The sequence below is a fragment of the Amblyomma mixtum genome, chromosome 5 (genome assembly GCF_055824585.1).
Source record: "Amblyomma mixtum isolate Tamu chromosome 5, ASM5582458v1, whole genome shotgun sequence".
NCBI lineage: Eukaryota > Metazoa > Arthropoda > Arachnida > Ixodida > Ixodidae > Amblyomma > Amblyomma mixtum.
In genome coordinates, this window is record NC_143016.1 from 20,505,198 (window position 1) to 20,521,256 (window position 16,059).

Here is a 16,059-nt window from a genome sequence, read left to right on the forward strand (position 1 = left end):
CTCCAAGAAACTGCCAAAAACCGCTCACATCCCTTTAAATTTATCTGGTTTGGTCGACGATTGTCTGCTTTCGAAATGTGCACTGCGCGGGAACAACAATCTTTCACACTTCCGTCAAATTATTTACTCTGCGCACACCATGGGGAATGTGTAAGTAGAGCTGCTCCAAAACGGTAAAGGCCCCCGCGGTGTGTTTCGTGGTGCAATGCGGTAGCAGTACAGCCTCCGTGCAAGCAGCATCATCACATGTGAGGGGGCTCCATCGCACAAATTCTGAACAGACATGACGGGGGCGCAGTTTTGAAGCGCTGAAAAATAGAAGAACCACGCGGACTGACTCTAAGTAGAGGAATGCAAAACCGAAACTATACGGCCGGAGTATTTTCCGCCAACGGAGGCCTGCGATTGTCGTTAAGCCGACTGTTGCGCACGTGGCAGAGGGAGGCAATCAGGACTGCATCATGCCATTAAGGCTTGAGGAGCTAGGCTATATGCCCAACCGCTTCCAGTGCCAGTCATATCTCGCATGGCCCCCATCAGGTGCGAGCCCAGCTGCGTCCGAATTAACGAGTGTCTGACGTTGACTTACATGGGAGTGTACTATACGTACATCGCAGAATAAACGCCTCTCTCCCAGTTATCTCCAATCAGCCCAGTCGTGCGCTAGCTGCAGCCATCTTTTCCCTCAAATATCCTAATCTCATCGACCTACCTGACCTTCTGACGTCACCCTCTGCTACGTTTGCTTTCCCCTCGAATCCGCTCCGTTACATCAAGCGACCGTATCAGTAGTCTGCTCTTCACATTACAAGCCCTGTCCATGCCAATTCCTTGTTCTTGATTTCAACTAGGATATCATTAACCTGCGCTTGTTCCGTATCCCGCTCTTCTCTCTTCTTGTTTCTTAACGTTGCACCTATTACTTTCCCAGTACATATATAAAGCCTTATAGCACTGCATATTTTATGCAAGCGCACAGCTGTCCACCACTTCTTCCGCGCGGTGCGTGAAAGAGGGGTGCACGACTCAACTCTTTCCAGGTGTCCTCCTTGAGCAGGTCAGCCTGCACCAGCTCAATGGGGTACTTGGCATCGGGCACCAGCTCGCGCAGGAACTTGGTCTTGTCCTCCTGCTCGAGGTTGCGCACCGTGGCCCGAACACGCAGCTCGCCTTCTTCCAGCAGCACCTTCACCACGTGCGAGCCAACGTAGCCCGTGGCTCCTGTCACCAGCACGACTGTAACGAAATAAGGGTGGAAGCGAGACGTATAAGTTATCCTGTACACCTGTCACAGCTACTGTAGCAAGCATTATTGGGACCAGTATAGAACCACGGATGACGCTGCTCTAATCAATGTGAACAGTAAGACATGCACCCACACACACGTCGTGCTTCATTTTTCAACCTTGTGCGGCTACGCTTTTAAACAGCGCGCTAAATCGTTGCTCCTGCTGTGTAAGCATGAATTTCGAGGACCACCTTCTGATAGCTTGGTATAAGCTGAATATAAAGGACCAGACTATGTGCTAAAGATGGAGCAATTAAACAACGCCATTTTCACTATGCGTTAACAGTAATTGCTTCTCATCTGACAGTCATTACCAATGCTGTTGCACTACACAGTCTGCCCTCTGTTCATTCAAGGTGGACAGCCATTTGAGGAACACGTCTCGACCATATTCGGCAGAGTGTCTTTTATGAAGACAGCAAGCCACACGAAGACATAAGTGTGTTAGATGGAATAAAAGGGCTTTTTTGAAAACTATGAGATTGGCTACGGCTGCTAGATCTCTCATTTCGTCTGGCAAATGCGAAATTTGTTTAATATGGGCTTATACATGCACAGCGCAAGCCAAGTACACTGCAGCCACCATTATGTTCTTCTAGCAGTTTGCAACAAATTAAACATATTCTTTCTCATTGCTCCATTTTGTTCCTACACTTGGGAAGTGGTTTCATTTGCCACAGACTACGATGACAGGCCAAAGAGCAAGTACAAGCCTATGCTTGCCAACTACATTGCAATGAGGGCATCAGAATTGATATTACCTGCAACATACACGTTATTCAGTTGCCGGTATGTTTTAGACAAAACAAAATTGTAACATGCCTTGCCTAGAGCAGGTAAAGCCACGGGTAAAAAAATTGCAGGAGATAAAGAAGTTCGCCACCCACACGTAAAAAAAACAAAAAAAAAACAATAGCTGTGCTTTGAAAGCACTTCTTTCTGGCTCCTTGCGCACATGATGCAGAGCTATTATTTCCGCGCGCTCAGAGCGCGCTGTTAACTTGTACTAAAAGAAGCGTCATGAATTACATCAGAATCTTCAAAATGCGCCCGCACGACCACGCCGGCTGGCGGCGACCAGCATGGCACGGGCTTAGGAACGAAAAACGCCGAACGGAAAGTAGCGACTACCACGTGACCATGACCACCAAGCTGTTGCTATGGCGACAAGAGGAGCAGCGGGAGGAGGCAGAAGGAAGGGCGGGCTCCTACTAGCCGTGACCTTTGGGCGAGTTCACTGATCGCCGGGAAAGCGTCGCCGTGGCAACCGCAAGCGAGACGTCACGTGGCTACTCTCCTCCTTTCTCAATCCTTTTTTTTCTCCCTCTCTCCATTTATACCGCGCCCGCTGCCTCCGTGCGCCTCGTTTTTCACCATTTACTGCTTGCTTGCTCTTCATCCTTCCCGCTCGGCCTACGGCACAGCCCGATCTGTCCCAGCTGCAAGCTCATATATCGCGACACCACGCCTCGCTTGTGGCCACTTTCCCGCCGGCTTCCGTTACGCGCCGCGATATGCGCTGCGCTCCCTTTCATTTCTCGCGCTTAATGCCCACTGCTGCGGGGCATATTTTCGGTGCCTGCAGTGCACACCAAAAGTTCTGCTCGTGTATGTACAGAGTACCTGACATACGCCAGATGCAAATATTCTTACGTAGAGCAAGGGCTTCCACCAACCAGCTGATCACGTGCTCTGAAATCTCACTGACCCTTTTAACCTCCGATGTTTTTTTCCTCGGGTTCCTGAGCGAGTGGAAGCAATTCGGATTGTCATTTCTGGCAGCCTGAAACTATTACTATTTGGCATCTCGAGAGCAACATACAATGAGAACAGGGAAGCAAAATTAGCCGAGCTATTCATCCCACACGACCAGTGACTGTGTCCCAGTGTGCCTGCCACGCTATGCCTACCGTAGCGCATTCTTCTGACGAGGCATTCGACCAACCTCCCCTTTCTCCTGCACTTCAACAAATCACGCGTAACTCGTGCAGTTAACCCTTCCCGTCTTCTTACACACTCCCCTGCGCCCTTTCTCCCAGCCCGGGGCTCCAGGAGCGTTTCCGTGGCCCCAGTGAAGCCAGCGTCAGCGAGAAGCAGCTAACGCAAGCACAGCGGGAGCTGCGCCGCTAGCAAACGCACGCAGCGCCCCGACGGCGCGTTTATCACAACACGGGGGATGAGCGGCCGACGAAGGAGGAGAGGGGAGGAGGAACGCACAGCAGCCCGTTGGTTCCTTTTTACGAGCCGCCGGAATAGTCGGCTTAAGCTCCGATTTCGGGACGGGCGCTGCCGCCGTTTGCGCCCCGATCGGTTTAAGGGCTTGTTTACCGCCGCTCCGTCTTCTTGCCTGCACCGACTTTGCTGCTGCTGCTGCGGGCACTGCCAGTGCGGCGCATTCGCGCTTGGGGGGTCCCTGTTTATACACCCAAGCGTGCCTGCTGCCTTCGGCATCGCTTCTCCTGCCTACGCGTTCCCTGGCATCTGAAAGTTGTGTTTTTTTTTTCTTTAATCACTATCGAGCGCTTAGTCTCTCTGCAGCCCCCAACTCAGCAGTGCCGCCTGGGAGTAGAGCTGACGATAAAGCTGTTAGCTGATGTCCTCCAGAGCGAAGTCGTTCGATAAAGTTAAACGAGGGGCAATTTGGAAGAATGCTTGCAGAATGAATAAAGGAAAACAGCGCTGGCTGGTGACAAACGGAAGACAGCAAGCAGAAGACGAAGGTGGATAAATAACTACGTTAGAGGATGCACGATTTTTTTTTTCTCTAGCGGAAGCGAAACGCTTTGAATACCTTCCGTTCGGCACAGGCTTTCGTTTTGTATTTTTTTTTGCTTCTATAATATACCACGTTGCATTGTTCCAATGAATTTTTAAGCGCGAAGGTTTTTGCTCAAGAAGACGAAGCAAAACGTCAATAAGGACTGCAATAACCGAACTTAGTCACGCAAATGGCATCCTTGGCATAATTTCTACCGAGAAGGATAGAAAACCCGTCTCGAGAACAAGCCTCTGCAGCTTGCCAAAGACGTTTTAAAATTCTAATACAAACGCCGAGAGTCACGAAGTGCGCTTCACAGCATAAGAGTGTGCTACGTGGGCAAGAAGCAATCATGTAGTAAAAAACATAAGAAATTCAGTTGACGTTGCGGCAACTTTCTCCGGCGCTGAAGCATCACAAATGGCGCAAGGAAGAAAACAAGGCAGGAATCAAGTAACAAAAAATTTCAAACGTCCAAAGCAAACATCACAGTGAAGCACGCTTCACGGCACATCACGGGCGTCGCGGGACAAAGCCTCCTTTTCGCCTACTTCTACTACAATCGCCCCCTCCTGAAACTTGAGCCCGGTCGAAAAAAAAAAAAAATCAACGGTTAGAACGATCCCACACATGCAATAACTTTTCTCGTCCCCACTTTCCCGCCACTTCGCAATCATAACTGCGCCACAAAAGAAGGGATGAGCTCCGCGACAGCAATGATTAGCGAGGAGAGGGCAAAAAGAAAGAGAGAGAGAACGAAGCGCGCAAAAGAAAAACAAGGAATCGCGTAGCCAGCAGCAGAACATTCAAGCGCGGAGCGACTGAGCCGGAAAAGGATGAGCAGCCGGTGAAAGTTTAAAGCGCCCCTTGAAAGATCGTAGAGAAAAGGAGAGAGAGATAAAAAAAGAAAGGGCTACAGCGATAGAGCCCGGTTCTGAAAGAAGAGGTCGCAGAGATGAGCCGCGGGTCCCCTCAACAGACAAGCGATCCATCTCAGTTTCCCTCTATCCCTTTCCACCGCGGGATTGAAGGATGCGCTCCCGCTGTTCCTCTACGCAGAGGGGGAGGGGCGGAGGGGCGACGCCCAGACAACGAGCTCCCGCCGCGAGAGTAGACGCGTCACTAAGGCAGAGGATGCGGAGGGAAAGGAAGAGGAGGAGGCGGAAGGGCGCACGAGGCGCGAATACCGTAACCAGACCCGCTATAGCCGCGATAGATGGATGGGCAGAGGAAGGAGAATAGGAAGTCATTGGCATGAAAGCGAGATACTAATGGCTCGCGACCGGCAGGCCTCTTCATTGATCTCCCGTGCCTGCCCGCTTTCCCTCTCAGCCGCTGCCAGAGAAGGCGCGCACACAGTTGGCTGCTCTACATTAGTAATGCCAGAGGGACAATGAAGGCGGCCTTGTGCAGTCACTTGAGAGAGGCACACGTTGCGCGATTGCTCTGTACTGGAGCTTCGCGCCTTGTATATCCCGTGTTGGTATATACGTTATAGTACTACACCAATATATGTGTACATGTATCCGCCACAGCGGGCGTTGCTCCCTCACTACAAAGCCGAAGAATCGTATTTCGCTTTTCTTCACTTTTATTTCGTGACGGACATATTTCAATTTGCACTCGGCTATTGTGTACAGCCAACAAGTGGGAACGACAATGGGGAGGGTGCAGCGAGCAGTGGATTAACGGATCGGCAAATAAAGTTTAATTCCAAAAAAAGGAAGAAAAATGCGTTTTCAATGACGAACCAAGCATTGCGACACTTTTCGGGAAATCTACTCGCTGTCATAAAGCGCCTTTAATAAGCGCACGCACCGTAAGCAAAGCTCTTGAGTAACGTTTGGCCATTTGCTAGTGAATCACAAATGAGCGAAGGCGTTTTGCTGCTCGAGCTGAATCAATGCCCATTGTTCGAAAGGATGAGAGGTATGTTCTGAAACCCCGCTGAGTATGCTTCGGACTAAATTTTACGGCTATTGTGCTTTCATTCGCGCGCACACGACCATTAAACGGGACGCCATGTTAGTGGTGCGATGATTTTACAGTTCACAACAAAAAAATGAAAAATACTCATCTAAAGGGAGCGTTCTTCACACACCTAAAAATGTGTTTAAATTATATTTGTGTGTTCATGCATTGTGTTTACATTCATGTGGTTCTCTTTCGTCAACGAATTTCAGCTGCCGGAGGGGTGGCCCGACGACTAGTAAGCCTGTGTAGCCGAGAAATGCGGGTTTGTTGGTGGTTCGAACTAGAATGCATAATGGAACCGGTTCCATTATGCATTCTAGTTCTGGCTAATAAGCGGCTTTGAGTTTTGTGGCCTTCACTAAAACTTTGATGGCTCAACTAGAGTGTGCTCGAGCCCAGAAAAGTAATAAGTGCGGGAAATGCAAATACATCTTGCCTGCGTTAGACGATTCTCTGCCGAGTGCGTAGATTTCGGCCCTCATGGCGCTGCTAGAGATATCAGCTTACTCGATTTTTAACGGTACCTTGTCTTCTCGAAGATGGAGAGAGAGAGAGAAAAAAACTTTAACAAGGCGTTCCAGGTTCAGGTCACTGGCTGAAGTTGACTGGATGAGGTTGGAGAGACGGTGGAGAGCAGTGATGCAGAGACAGTGTCTTGGCTGTCTGTCAGCTGTGCCACTTTTTTGTTTTTTTTTTTTTTTGGCGCTGTTCTAAACTGACCATATAACTCTGCACGATACATTGTCGGTGATATAACAGCTTCTAAAACTGAGTTCCAAGTGTTACGCCGTTCGCTCGCGGTACATAAGCAAACAGAAAGACTCTTCACATGACGTCGTCCGCAAAAACTGCTCAGCGCCGCAATTTTCGGTATACTCGCAAGAATAAGCAGGTATTCTGTTTATCCTTTCCACTCCTCGGAAGGCGTTGCGCAAGTGCACCTTCAGCGGCGAGAACGTGCTGGTACGATTGGGCGCAATTTCCTCCGCAACAAGTGCGACACCCGCAACAGCAGCGCCACACGCGGGCTGCTTTCATCACCTTCCCGGGAACGGTGCAAACGGAGGCGGCCCCGTTCCCCTCGGTTCGGTGTCCCCAAGGCCCCGCGTTAGTGCCTTTCGCGCATACAGAGCGAAAAAAGAAACGGGTAACAATCTACACCAACCGTTACGAGGCAGCAAAGGCAAACAAAAATAATAATAAAAAATCAGATGGGGGGTAGGGGGCAAAAGCGAGGGCGAGCAGAACGTGTCAACACATTCCTCTGTTCTCCTCGAGGCCAACAACGACACGGCGGAGCCCGGACGACGCTGACACGCGGATGCAATGCGGGCGAAGAAAGCGACCCTCCCTCCCCTCTCGGGTCGAGGGAATTACAAAACAGGCGTGAATATGCAAAGACGGAGCGCGTTCTCGCGTGTGCTGCGGCTGCTACGGTGAAAGCACTTTTCGCGCGCGTTCAGGCGTGGTAAAGAACGAAGCCAGGAGAAGGAGTTCGGTGGAGGAACTCCAGACAATAATAATAACGGCGCGCCGCTGTACTCGGAGCCTGGCTGGAAGGCGTCGCTGCTCGGCTGCCGATGTAACGCCAAGTAGGCTTCTTCGAGGCGAAGGAAGGAGGCGGCGCTCGGGGCTTCGATCTCGGGGCTGACCGAGCGGGGGCAAGGTCGCCGGCGTGACTCACGGGAGAGCGCGCGCTCCCTGACTTACGCACAGGTGGTGACTCACGCGCGGCGCGCACCACAGACGGGAAGGAATGGCGGGGCGCGAACCTACCCCGCGGTCGCTGTACCCCTCCCCGAGGCAACACGTGGTCGTTGGAGGGGAAAGGAGGAAGCGGTACCGTTGTTCGCGCACAATGGAGAGCAAATACGAACCGCAGAGCCAAACGAAGCGTTCTTAACAAGCGGATGCCGAGACTGGCTGATCAAGGCCACCACGACGCCCGCGCGTGTGATTGTACGAAGTTTTCCTTTGTCTTTTTTTTTTTCGGTTGCGAAGTAACAGTCTACAGTGATGCGCACCGACGACACGAGCATTAGAGATTAGTAGTACTTTATTCAAACCAGACCACTGATTCCGAGAAACTGATTGCCAGGGATGAGATCAATCGCTGCACGCCAATCCTGGCAAGCAATCTTCTAGAGCAATCAAGAATCAGTTGGTACACCCTATCTAGGCGCGTCAGTAAAATAAATTCGCAGAATTTGGTAGTTTACGGTGAGCGTAGCGTTAAATGATCAATTTTTAAGGTAATGGCTGTCGGAGACTTCCTCCTCAGAAAATAGCAACACCGTCGGATTAATAAAAAGGAAGGCGGAAAGATTTTCTTTTGTAAGAGAAGAGCCAGATACGGACGGAGCGACAGTATTTCGCGAACAAAGTTTAGATCGTTCTTTACTTCACTATGCGCTCCACTCAAGCAACTCGCATGAAAAAATGAGTTTTCAAGAGACCTATCCAGAGGAAAACTAAACAATAAAGCGTCTCTTGCAAAAGGGTGGGTTCTTGCACCTTAGAAGTGAGTAGTCCTTCCTGTGGAACCTTGTCTTCGATATGCCGTCTTCTGGATAGCAGATATCCACCAGTGCTAAGGCACAATGCACGCAGGGTACATTCGTTTCACATTAAAGGTCGCTGCAATGACGGAGAAAAGATAACGTAAAAAGTCGAGCCCTGTTTCCAGCAGAAACAAAAATGAGTACGATTGTGGAGCCTAGAGAATGCATGAACTGCACAAGAAGAAACAATCGAGCAAGCGACCCTTTCTCATTTGTCTCTATATACGGAGTGTTCGCTGTACAAGGTAGCAGCTGCTGTTTCCTGGGCCACCCTCTTTAACTCGAGGCCGTCAACAACGGTCGCTTTAGATCCCCCTTCGAGGGAAAAGTAAATAAATAAAACGGCGGGAAATGAGACGAACAGAGATAGGCCCAGCCGGCGGCGGAGACTTCCACACCTCGCCTCGTAGGCCGCTCTGCAGTCGGGAAAACGAGGCTTCTTTCGCCGAGCCAATGAGACGCCGTTCACGGCTGTGCCGATTGAAACGCTCGCACACAAGGCTCCCTCCCTGGTCGAAGCGGCGTCGACACGGGAAGACCAGCCGTGGACCGAGCCGGGCGACAGGCACCGGCTGTCGCGCTGACAACCGGCGAACCGACACAACTTCCGCGATTTTGCAGCGCCGTTTTTCTCTCCACTCGAGCGCCGAGTACGTGTTCCTCCGGGGAGGGCCAAGAAAGGAAGGCGACTTGAAAGATCGACAGCGTTCCATGTACCGCAAGCAACGGTGGCGCCAAGAGACAGATTACACGGCTCTGCTGTTTTCGAAGTGTACGTCTGTGTTGGCCGTGGGTGCGGTGTGCGCTCCTTCGAGTGAGTACGGTCTGGTATGTGGACTTTAAGCGACGCCTTAGTGGAAGGCTAGGGATGGATTTTAACCAAATGGAGCTCCTGCCAACTGCATCCGGGCGTCTTTTGCATTTGGCCTCCATCGAAATGCGACCACTCACTCACTCCCTCACTCACGGGCCTTCGAGTGAGTGATTGAGTTAGTGAGTGGTCGAGTGAGTGCGTGAGTGAGTGAGTGAGTGAGTGAGTGAGAGATTGAGTGAGTGAGTGAGTGAGTGAGTGAGTGAGTGAGTGAGTGAGAGATTGAGTGAGAGATTGAGTGAGAGATTGAGTGAGTGAGTGAGTGAGTGAGAGATTGAGTGAGAGATTGAGTGAGAGATTGAGTGAGTGAGTGAGTGAGTGAGTGAGTGCGTGAGTGAGTGAGTGAGAGATTGAGTGAGAGATTGAGTGAGAGATTGAGTGAGTGAGTGAGTGAGTGAGTGAGTGAGTGAGTGAGTGAGTGAGTGAGTGAGAGATTGAGTGAGAGATTGAGTGAGTGAGTGAGTGAGTGAGTGAGTGAGAGAGTGAGTGAGAGATTGAGTGAGAGATTGAGTGAGTGAGTGAGTGAGTGAGTGAGTGAGTGAGTGAGTGGTCGAGTGAGTGAGTGAGAGATTGAGTGAGTGAGTGGTCGAGTGAGTGAGTGAGTGGTCGAGTGAGTGAGTGAGCGAGTGAGTGAGTGATTGAGTGAGTGGTCGAGTGAGTGAGTGTCGCGCGAGCTCTATCAATGGCACACGTTGTAAAGTCACTTCCACCTCTCCAGTGCTTGGCATGTGGATTTAAAGAACAGAATGCGAACAAAAAACAATGCAGTACGGACGAACACAAGAAACGAAATGATGGGCGCGGGAAACCAATCTAAAGTCGCACTCTACGAGAATGCGGCGTGCACTGCCATTGCTACCCTTGGTGCGCAGTACAGCCCGGGGGTCCATCGGAAGCCGCTCTGGCTGCCGTCCTGCACGTCTGAACGATCGCTCTCCATCATCCACCTGTGCGTGTTCCCCCGCTCGATCGCTCTATATCATCTTCAAGAACAAAAGGGAGGCGGTCGGGCAACGCGCGGCGATACCAGCAGAGCCTAACCTAGCCTATACCCCCCCCCCCCCCCCCCCTTCCATCCCTTTCGGAACCTCATCTGCCCGTCTGGCGGCCTTTCGGCCCCTATGTCGGCGGCAGCCAGCAGCGGCAGCGATCAAGTTCCACCTCTGCCCTGACTGCAGCCACCGGCGTGCAAGCCTTTCACTCGCTAGTTACGCGCAGCAGGTCCCAAACCGCAGCTGAGCAAGGAACGAGCGCCCAAGCCTCTGTTGTTAAGGCCGGCTTCGTCTCGCGTTACAGGGCCAGCTAATAAGGAGCGTCGACGCTCAAAGTCCACACAGGCCATCGCCCTCGAAGACCTAAGGAGGCAGGAACACAGATGCAGCTCGTGTTCTTGGGAATGTTTTTGTCGGAAGGCTGCAGTCTCCACTGCACTGCGCGCATCTATTCACGCGCGGCCTGCGCGGATGGCTTCGAACCATCATTGCTGCGGCGGACGAGCTTTATACGCGACGGCTTCGGCGGCGGCATGGGCCACAGAAGGAATGAAGCTATTTCGCCTCTCCGCGGCCGTGCAGATCGAACGGGCGGCGCACACCGCAGCGCGCACTGCATAGCGCAGCCGTGCCGGGACTTTGAGAGAGAGAGACGACCGGCCAAGAGAACGGCTCGGACGAAGGACCTCTGAGGAACTGCGCCGAAACAGCTCTCCGCGACTGCCAGCTCGCCGGTTCAAAAACAGCGATCTAACTTTCTCGAGGCGTGCCTGCGAAGACTGACCAAAGATGATGCGGCGATCGAAGCGCCTGAAAGAAATGCCTCTGAAAAAGAAAAAAAAAATAGAAGTCCAAGCGCGCCGACTATACGTTCGCTCCCCTTCGTGGATATCGCGCGCGCTCGAATCGGCAGCTGCCTGTTCACTGAGAAAACGCAATCCAAACAAGTTTCTAAACATTTCCAGCTCCTCCGGAGGGAGATGCTATAGTGATGTTTGTACTTCCCTCTCCTTCCACCAACAAGACAGACCAACCAACATCACAGCGCTGTACTTGTCCACGAAGTGATGAGAAACGAACGAAATTCCAGTACCGAAAGATGGAGGCGAACCGCGACAACTCGGCTGACTCGCGAAATTATCGTTACGTCGAGCCTAACGCAAATAATGCCCCGACGTCTCTTTCCCAGTTAATCAGGACTGCGCAACGATTGTGCCTAGTATAACCAACAATCCTAGGGTACACATATGTTCAGCTCGGGCTTATTACCCACTGCTTTTCTCTGAGCTTTTATCGACCGCCAACATGTCATGTCCGGTTACCGGGGCAGCAAGGGTTTCCCTTTTCGTAGCTTCCCTTGCCTGCCATGCCTGCTCATTTTATCCCGACAGCTTCCCTAGCGGACACTGAGCACAGTGCTCACTACTGTAGCCGCGACGATTTCTCTTCTTCGCATTATTTTTTTCTTTTTACGCCGAAGGAATAGGCGAGGTAAGTTGTGTTGCTCCCATAACGAAATTGCGTTTCACTGGAAGGAACTCTTCTCAGCTCACGTATGTGCTTTTTTTCTTCACTTTCCTCTCTTGTTTGCCTCACAAACCAATAACGTTCTGCCGGTTGGTATAGTCGGCGAAAACGAAAAGAAACGTAAAACTTCCGGCGAGCAATCACAAACAAATCCGAATCGGCTCACAACTGCGCGAACTGCAGTGCAGTTTAACCGCACCATGTTCGATTCGGGTTCTGGTTACCATGAGTTGCGGAGACCGCCACTTTAATTTTCTTTTTTTTAAGGAGCACAGCTACTAAAAAAAAAAGGCACTGCAGGAACTGAACAGCAACTTATGCTATAAATGCGCTAACATATATAAAAAAGGCCGTAGGAACGTGAGATGTAAATCACGCTGATGATAACTGGCCGAATAAAAAATTATGATGCGTTATAATAGGCGGTATACATGACAAATATATATGCCCTTCCAAACTGTTACCTGCGTTCCCGATGGCTGCGTTTTTTTGTCGCAATATGAAGTGCTACAATATTTTTGTCTGCTCACCGCTCCACGATATACTAAGAGCCGGACTCGATAAAAGTTTAACGCAATGCGTGTTAGATAATTGAAGAATACTGATGGTTGTTGGGCCAACATGCAGGAAACAGTGAGCTATGGCATTAGCTGACTAAGCGTGGCGGTGGTTTCCCTTCTTGTGACGATCATATGGAAGCAAACGATCGAACACCAAGACGATATACAAAAGCTGTGTTCTCATTATATCAACCTTCTCATTTGTACCAAGAGAAAATATGTAAAACACGCACAAAAACTGACAATACCTGGCTTTGCATGACCGACTGCGGAGGAGCCTGTGCGCATTATCTCTAACCAACTGCGCTTTTGTTAGACCTAGCTGTATGCGACTGCGTGCGAGTGACGTAAATGAGTGGAATAAGGAACTGTACAAACGGTAATGCAGCGTGTTGTTATTAATTACATTTCCTGAAGTTGCTGAATGTTTCTGCGAGACATGCGAACTAGGGCACAGGGTTGCACAGCACCTTTTAGTTTGTTTTATAGCAACTACTCGCGGCCGCATTAAGGGGGCTGCTAATTATTATCTCGTTAAAGGGAGCTGGCATGTGGAATAGGCCGCAATGTACGGTGCGACGTGTTGATTCACCAGGGCTTGAGGAGAGTCAAGGACGAATAGACAAGAGGAACGCAACTAGTCGCGCACACAAAGTTCCGCTTCGTTACGTTGGCCTTGTCTTCCTTCGTCCTCGTGTCTTGGCACGAAGGAGGCGAGACGTGTGGACAAAAATAAACACAGAAGGGAACAACACCACATTCTGCTGCGCAGATTTTTAGTCGTGTTCGTACGGGGTTTCTAACCCCCACACTGATGCGATTAGACCCACATATACAACAGTTTAGAGCACCAGGGCCATTTTGCAGCCGAAAAGCCAACTTCGCTACCTCTTCGTCCACTTTGCGAAAGGCAGAATCGCCACGAATATGGTCGCGACGCGGTCGCACCAATGCCGAAACGCGCCATTGAGTACTGGTGCATGTCGAGACGTACAGCCCCCGTAAAAAGTATACAGTCCAAGGGGTTTGCTTCTAAGCTGTTTAGCGCGGCTCCCTAGCATATCTATCAGTCCAAAGCTTGGGAAGCTTGAGGACGCGAAGCCATTCCTCTTTCGAGAGCTTAGGGTCGCTGAATATGTATAAGGAGGCATTCTGCCGGTTTCGCAAGCAGACCCCTTGGGCTGTATACTTTTGAGGGGGGCTGTACGTAAGCACCTTTTGCACACTGGTATCGCTACAGTATACGCAGATGTTTCTTGGTGTCCCGATACTGCCCTTTCCCGACAAGTCTCCCGTGTCAGTAGAGCGATCGCAAGGAAAACCCGCATACGCCCGTGCCATCCGTGTCCTCGAAATCTTACTGCACACGCGCAAGAATAGCAACCCCGTGCACATGCGTATCGCGAGCACGCAAGGCGGCGAGGACAGCGGAGGCACACGACAGGGGCGCCAACCAGGAGCACAGTGTATATCTGGCGATAACCCGGCGCGTTTCTTTGTATACCCCAGCGCAGACACTATTCGTGCACGCCTAAGCTGACTATACGTGCACGCCAGCGTCTGGTGTGCGCGGTTATCGAGCGAGGCGAAGGGCGGCACCGGGGACCCGAACAGGTCTGACCAGTGCCCCTGGAAGGGACCAGTGTAAGAGGAGCGGGGGGTTTGCGGGGGCCACAGCAGAACCAAGTCCCCCCCTCGCATCCATGCCTGCTAACGTAGAGACACACACGCGGAGCCCGGGCGGAGGACGATGATCTTCTATGCGCAGTTGGTTGCGTCTCGCAGCAAGCGGTACGTAAATGGCGGAGGCGTGAGCGGAGACGGTGCGTGAGTCATCGCTTCCGTTCCGTTTGGCCCGCTCGTTGCATCCTCCCCTCCCCCTCTCCCTTATTTTATTCCTTTCTTGCGACAGGGTGCCCCCACGGAGCTGATTCTCTCCTTTTTCGGTCGCGTGCGCTTTATACAGCGTCTCACTGTATGCGCATATCCAACACACGCACACCTCGGCACGGCGGCCGTTCGTTCGTCCGTCGTTGGTCCGCCCATGCAGTGTACATAACTCGACGGCTGGGGAGACCGGTTGCATCCATGCTTAAACCGAACAGGAGGGGAAAGAAGGAGGAGAGTCGGCAGCAACGGCAGCTTCAGGGGCGTCGCGCAATATCCCCCCCCCCCCCCCCCCCCCCCGGCGCGCTCTGCCCCCCTTTTCCTTCTGAGGTCAAGAAGTCTCTCGCGCGTCTGTGTGATAGCCGGCCAGGAGAGGACCCCGCGCCGCCGGCACGTCACAGACGGGGGAGACGCCACGCACAAGCTGCGAGGTGCCTTGCTCTTCGAGGGGGCTTTATTCGGGTCACCCAGTTTTCAGGGTAATGGAAGAATCGCCGAACAAGAAGAATAATCGCAATTGAACGAAGCGACACCTCACCCGCTGCCTCCGCTGACGGCTGACGCGCGAGACGAAACGAGATGAACAGGAAAGATGGAAGGGAGAGAGGGGAGAGGATCAAAAGCAAATACAGGACGAAAAGAGCGAGGCAGAGACGAAAGGTGTAAGAGGCGACACAGTGCGCCCCCCCTCCCTCCCCCCAGCACCTGCAACCAACCAGAGCTCCTGCCTTTAAAGACATGATGTGCCACAGCGGACAGACGGTTCATGTGCGAGCACAGGTCACATATTCGTGAGCGGCGACGATTCGTAGTGAGTGGGTTCGCTTGAACAGGGGATTTAAATGCCCGTAAGACGCCCGCACGCCGCGCAAAGAAGGATATGGCGATGTAGATTGTACACGTACGAGGAAAACAGGGTCTAGAGAATAACTGTCTGGATAGGGGGATCACTGCCTCCCCCCTCCCCCTTTTTTTTTCTTTAGAAAGCAGAGGAGATGACCCAGACACGGAGCGATCAAGGAGTTGGTCGGGAACGCTGATGGGATGCAGATAAAGGTCATATTCTTCCAAAAAGGAAGAAACTAAACGCGCGCTCTATGGAACAGGCCGAGTATTCTGCCGAAAACGCCCGCCGAGTGCTTGCAGCTGTCAGTGAAGTACGCACTGCGCGTACAAGAAAAGGAACCCAGCAATGCATTTCCTCGACTGCCTCGACACATATGGCGGCTGTGTGGCGAACTGACAAGGCGAGTTTTGAGAAATGCATACTTAATTATGAAACGGGTGCACGTGCTCTACGCAGCTTAACACAGCAGCAACCCCTCGGCCGGAAAACTAATTCAGCTCAGGTTGCACCATCCTTTCCAACACTTACTCGCAAGACAGTTCCTGACGACGGAGTCGGTTGAATTAAAGACGTTAGTGACCCTTCGTTACCGTCAATTGTTCACGTTTCACCACCACCGCTCTGACCATTTAAAATCGCTTGTCTACCTTCTACACAACGGAACAGAGAAAGCGCGAGTCTTGTGTGCGCAAGATGCCTGTAAGGGATCGGTAATGTACGCGGGGTCATCGGAACGCGGCTGGGGGCGCTCAAAGCGAAGCGTCTCCTATTTGGAACGCGGCCGCTCGCGAACG

At 51.7% G+C, this 16,059-nt stretch overlaps 1 protein-coding gene across 4 annotated transcripts in view; it reads right to left on the bottom strand.

Annotated features, from left to right (window-relative positions):
• Nucleotides 1–16,059, bottom strand: part of LOC149341461 (uncharacterized) — a 142,179-nt gene that overhangs the window by 14,562 nt on the left and 111,558 nt on the right. For all 4 annotated transcript variants that reach the window (XM_089543564.1, XM_089543566.1, XM_089543563.1 and 1 more), the window contains exon 2: nucleotides 1,032–1,236. In XM_089543564.1, the coding sequence (XP_089399690.1) occupies nucleotides 1,032–1,236 (205 nt within the window). The remainder of the gene's footprint in view (nucleotides 1–1,031; nucleotides 1,237–16,059) is intronic.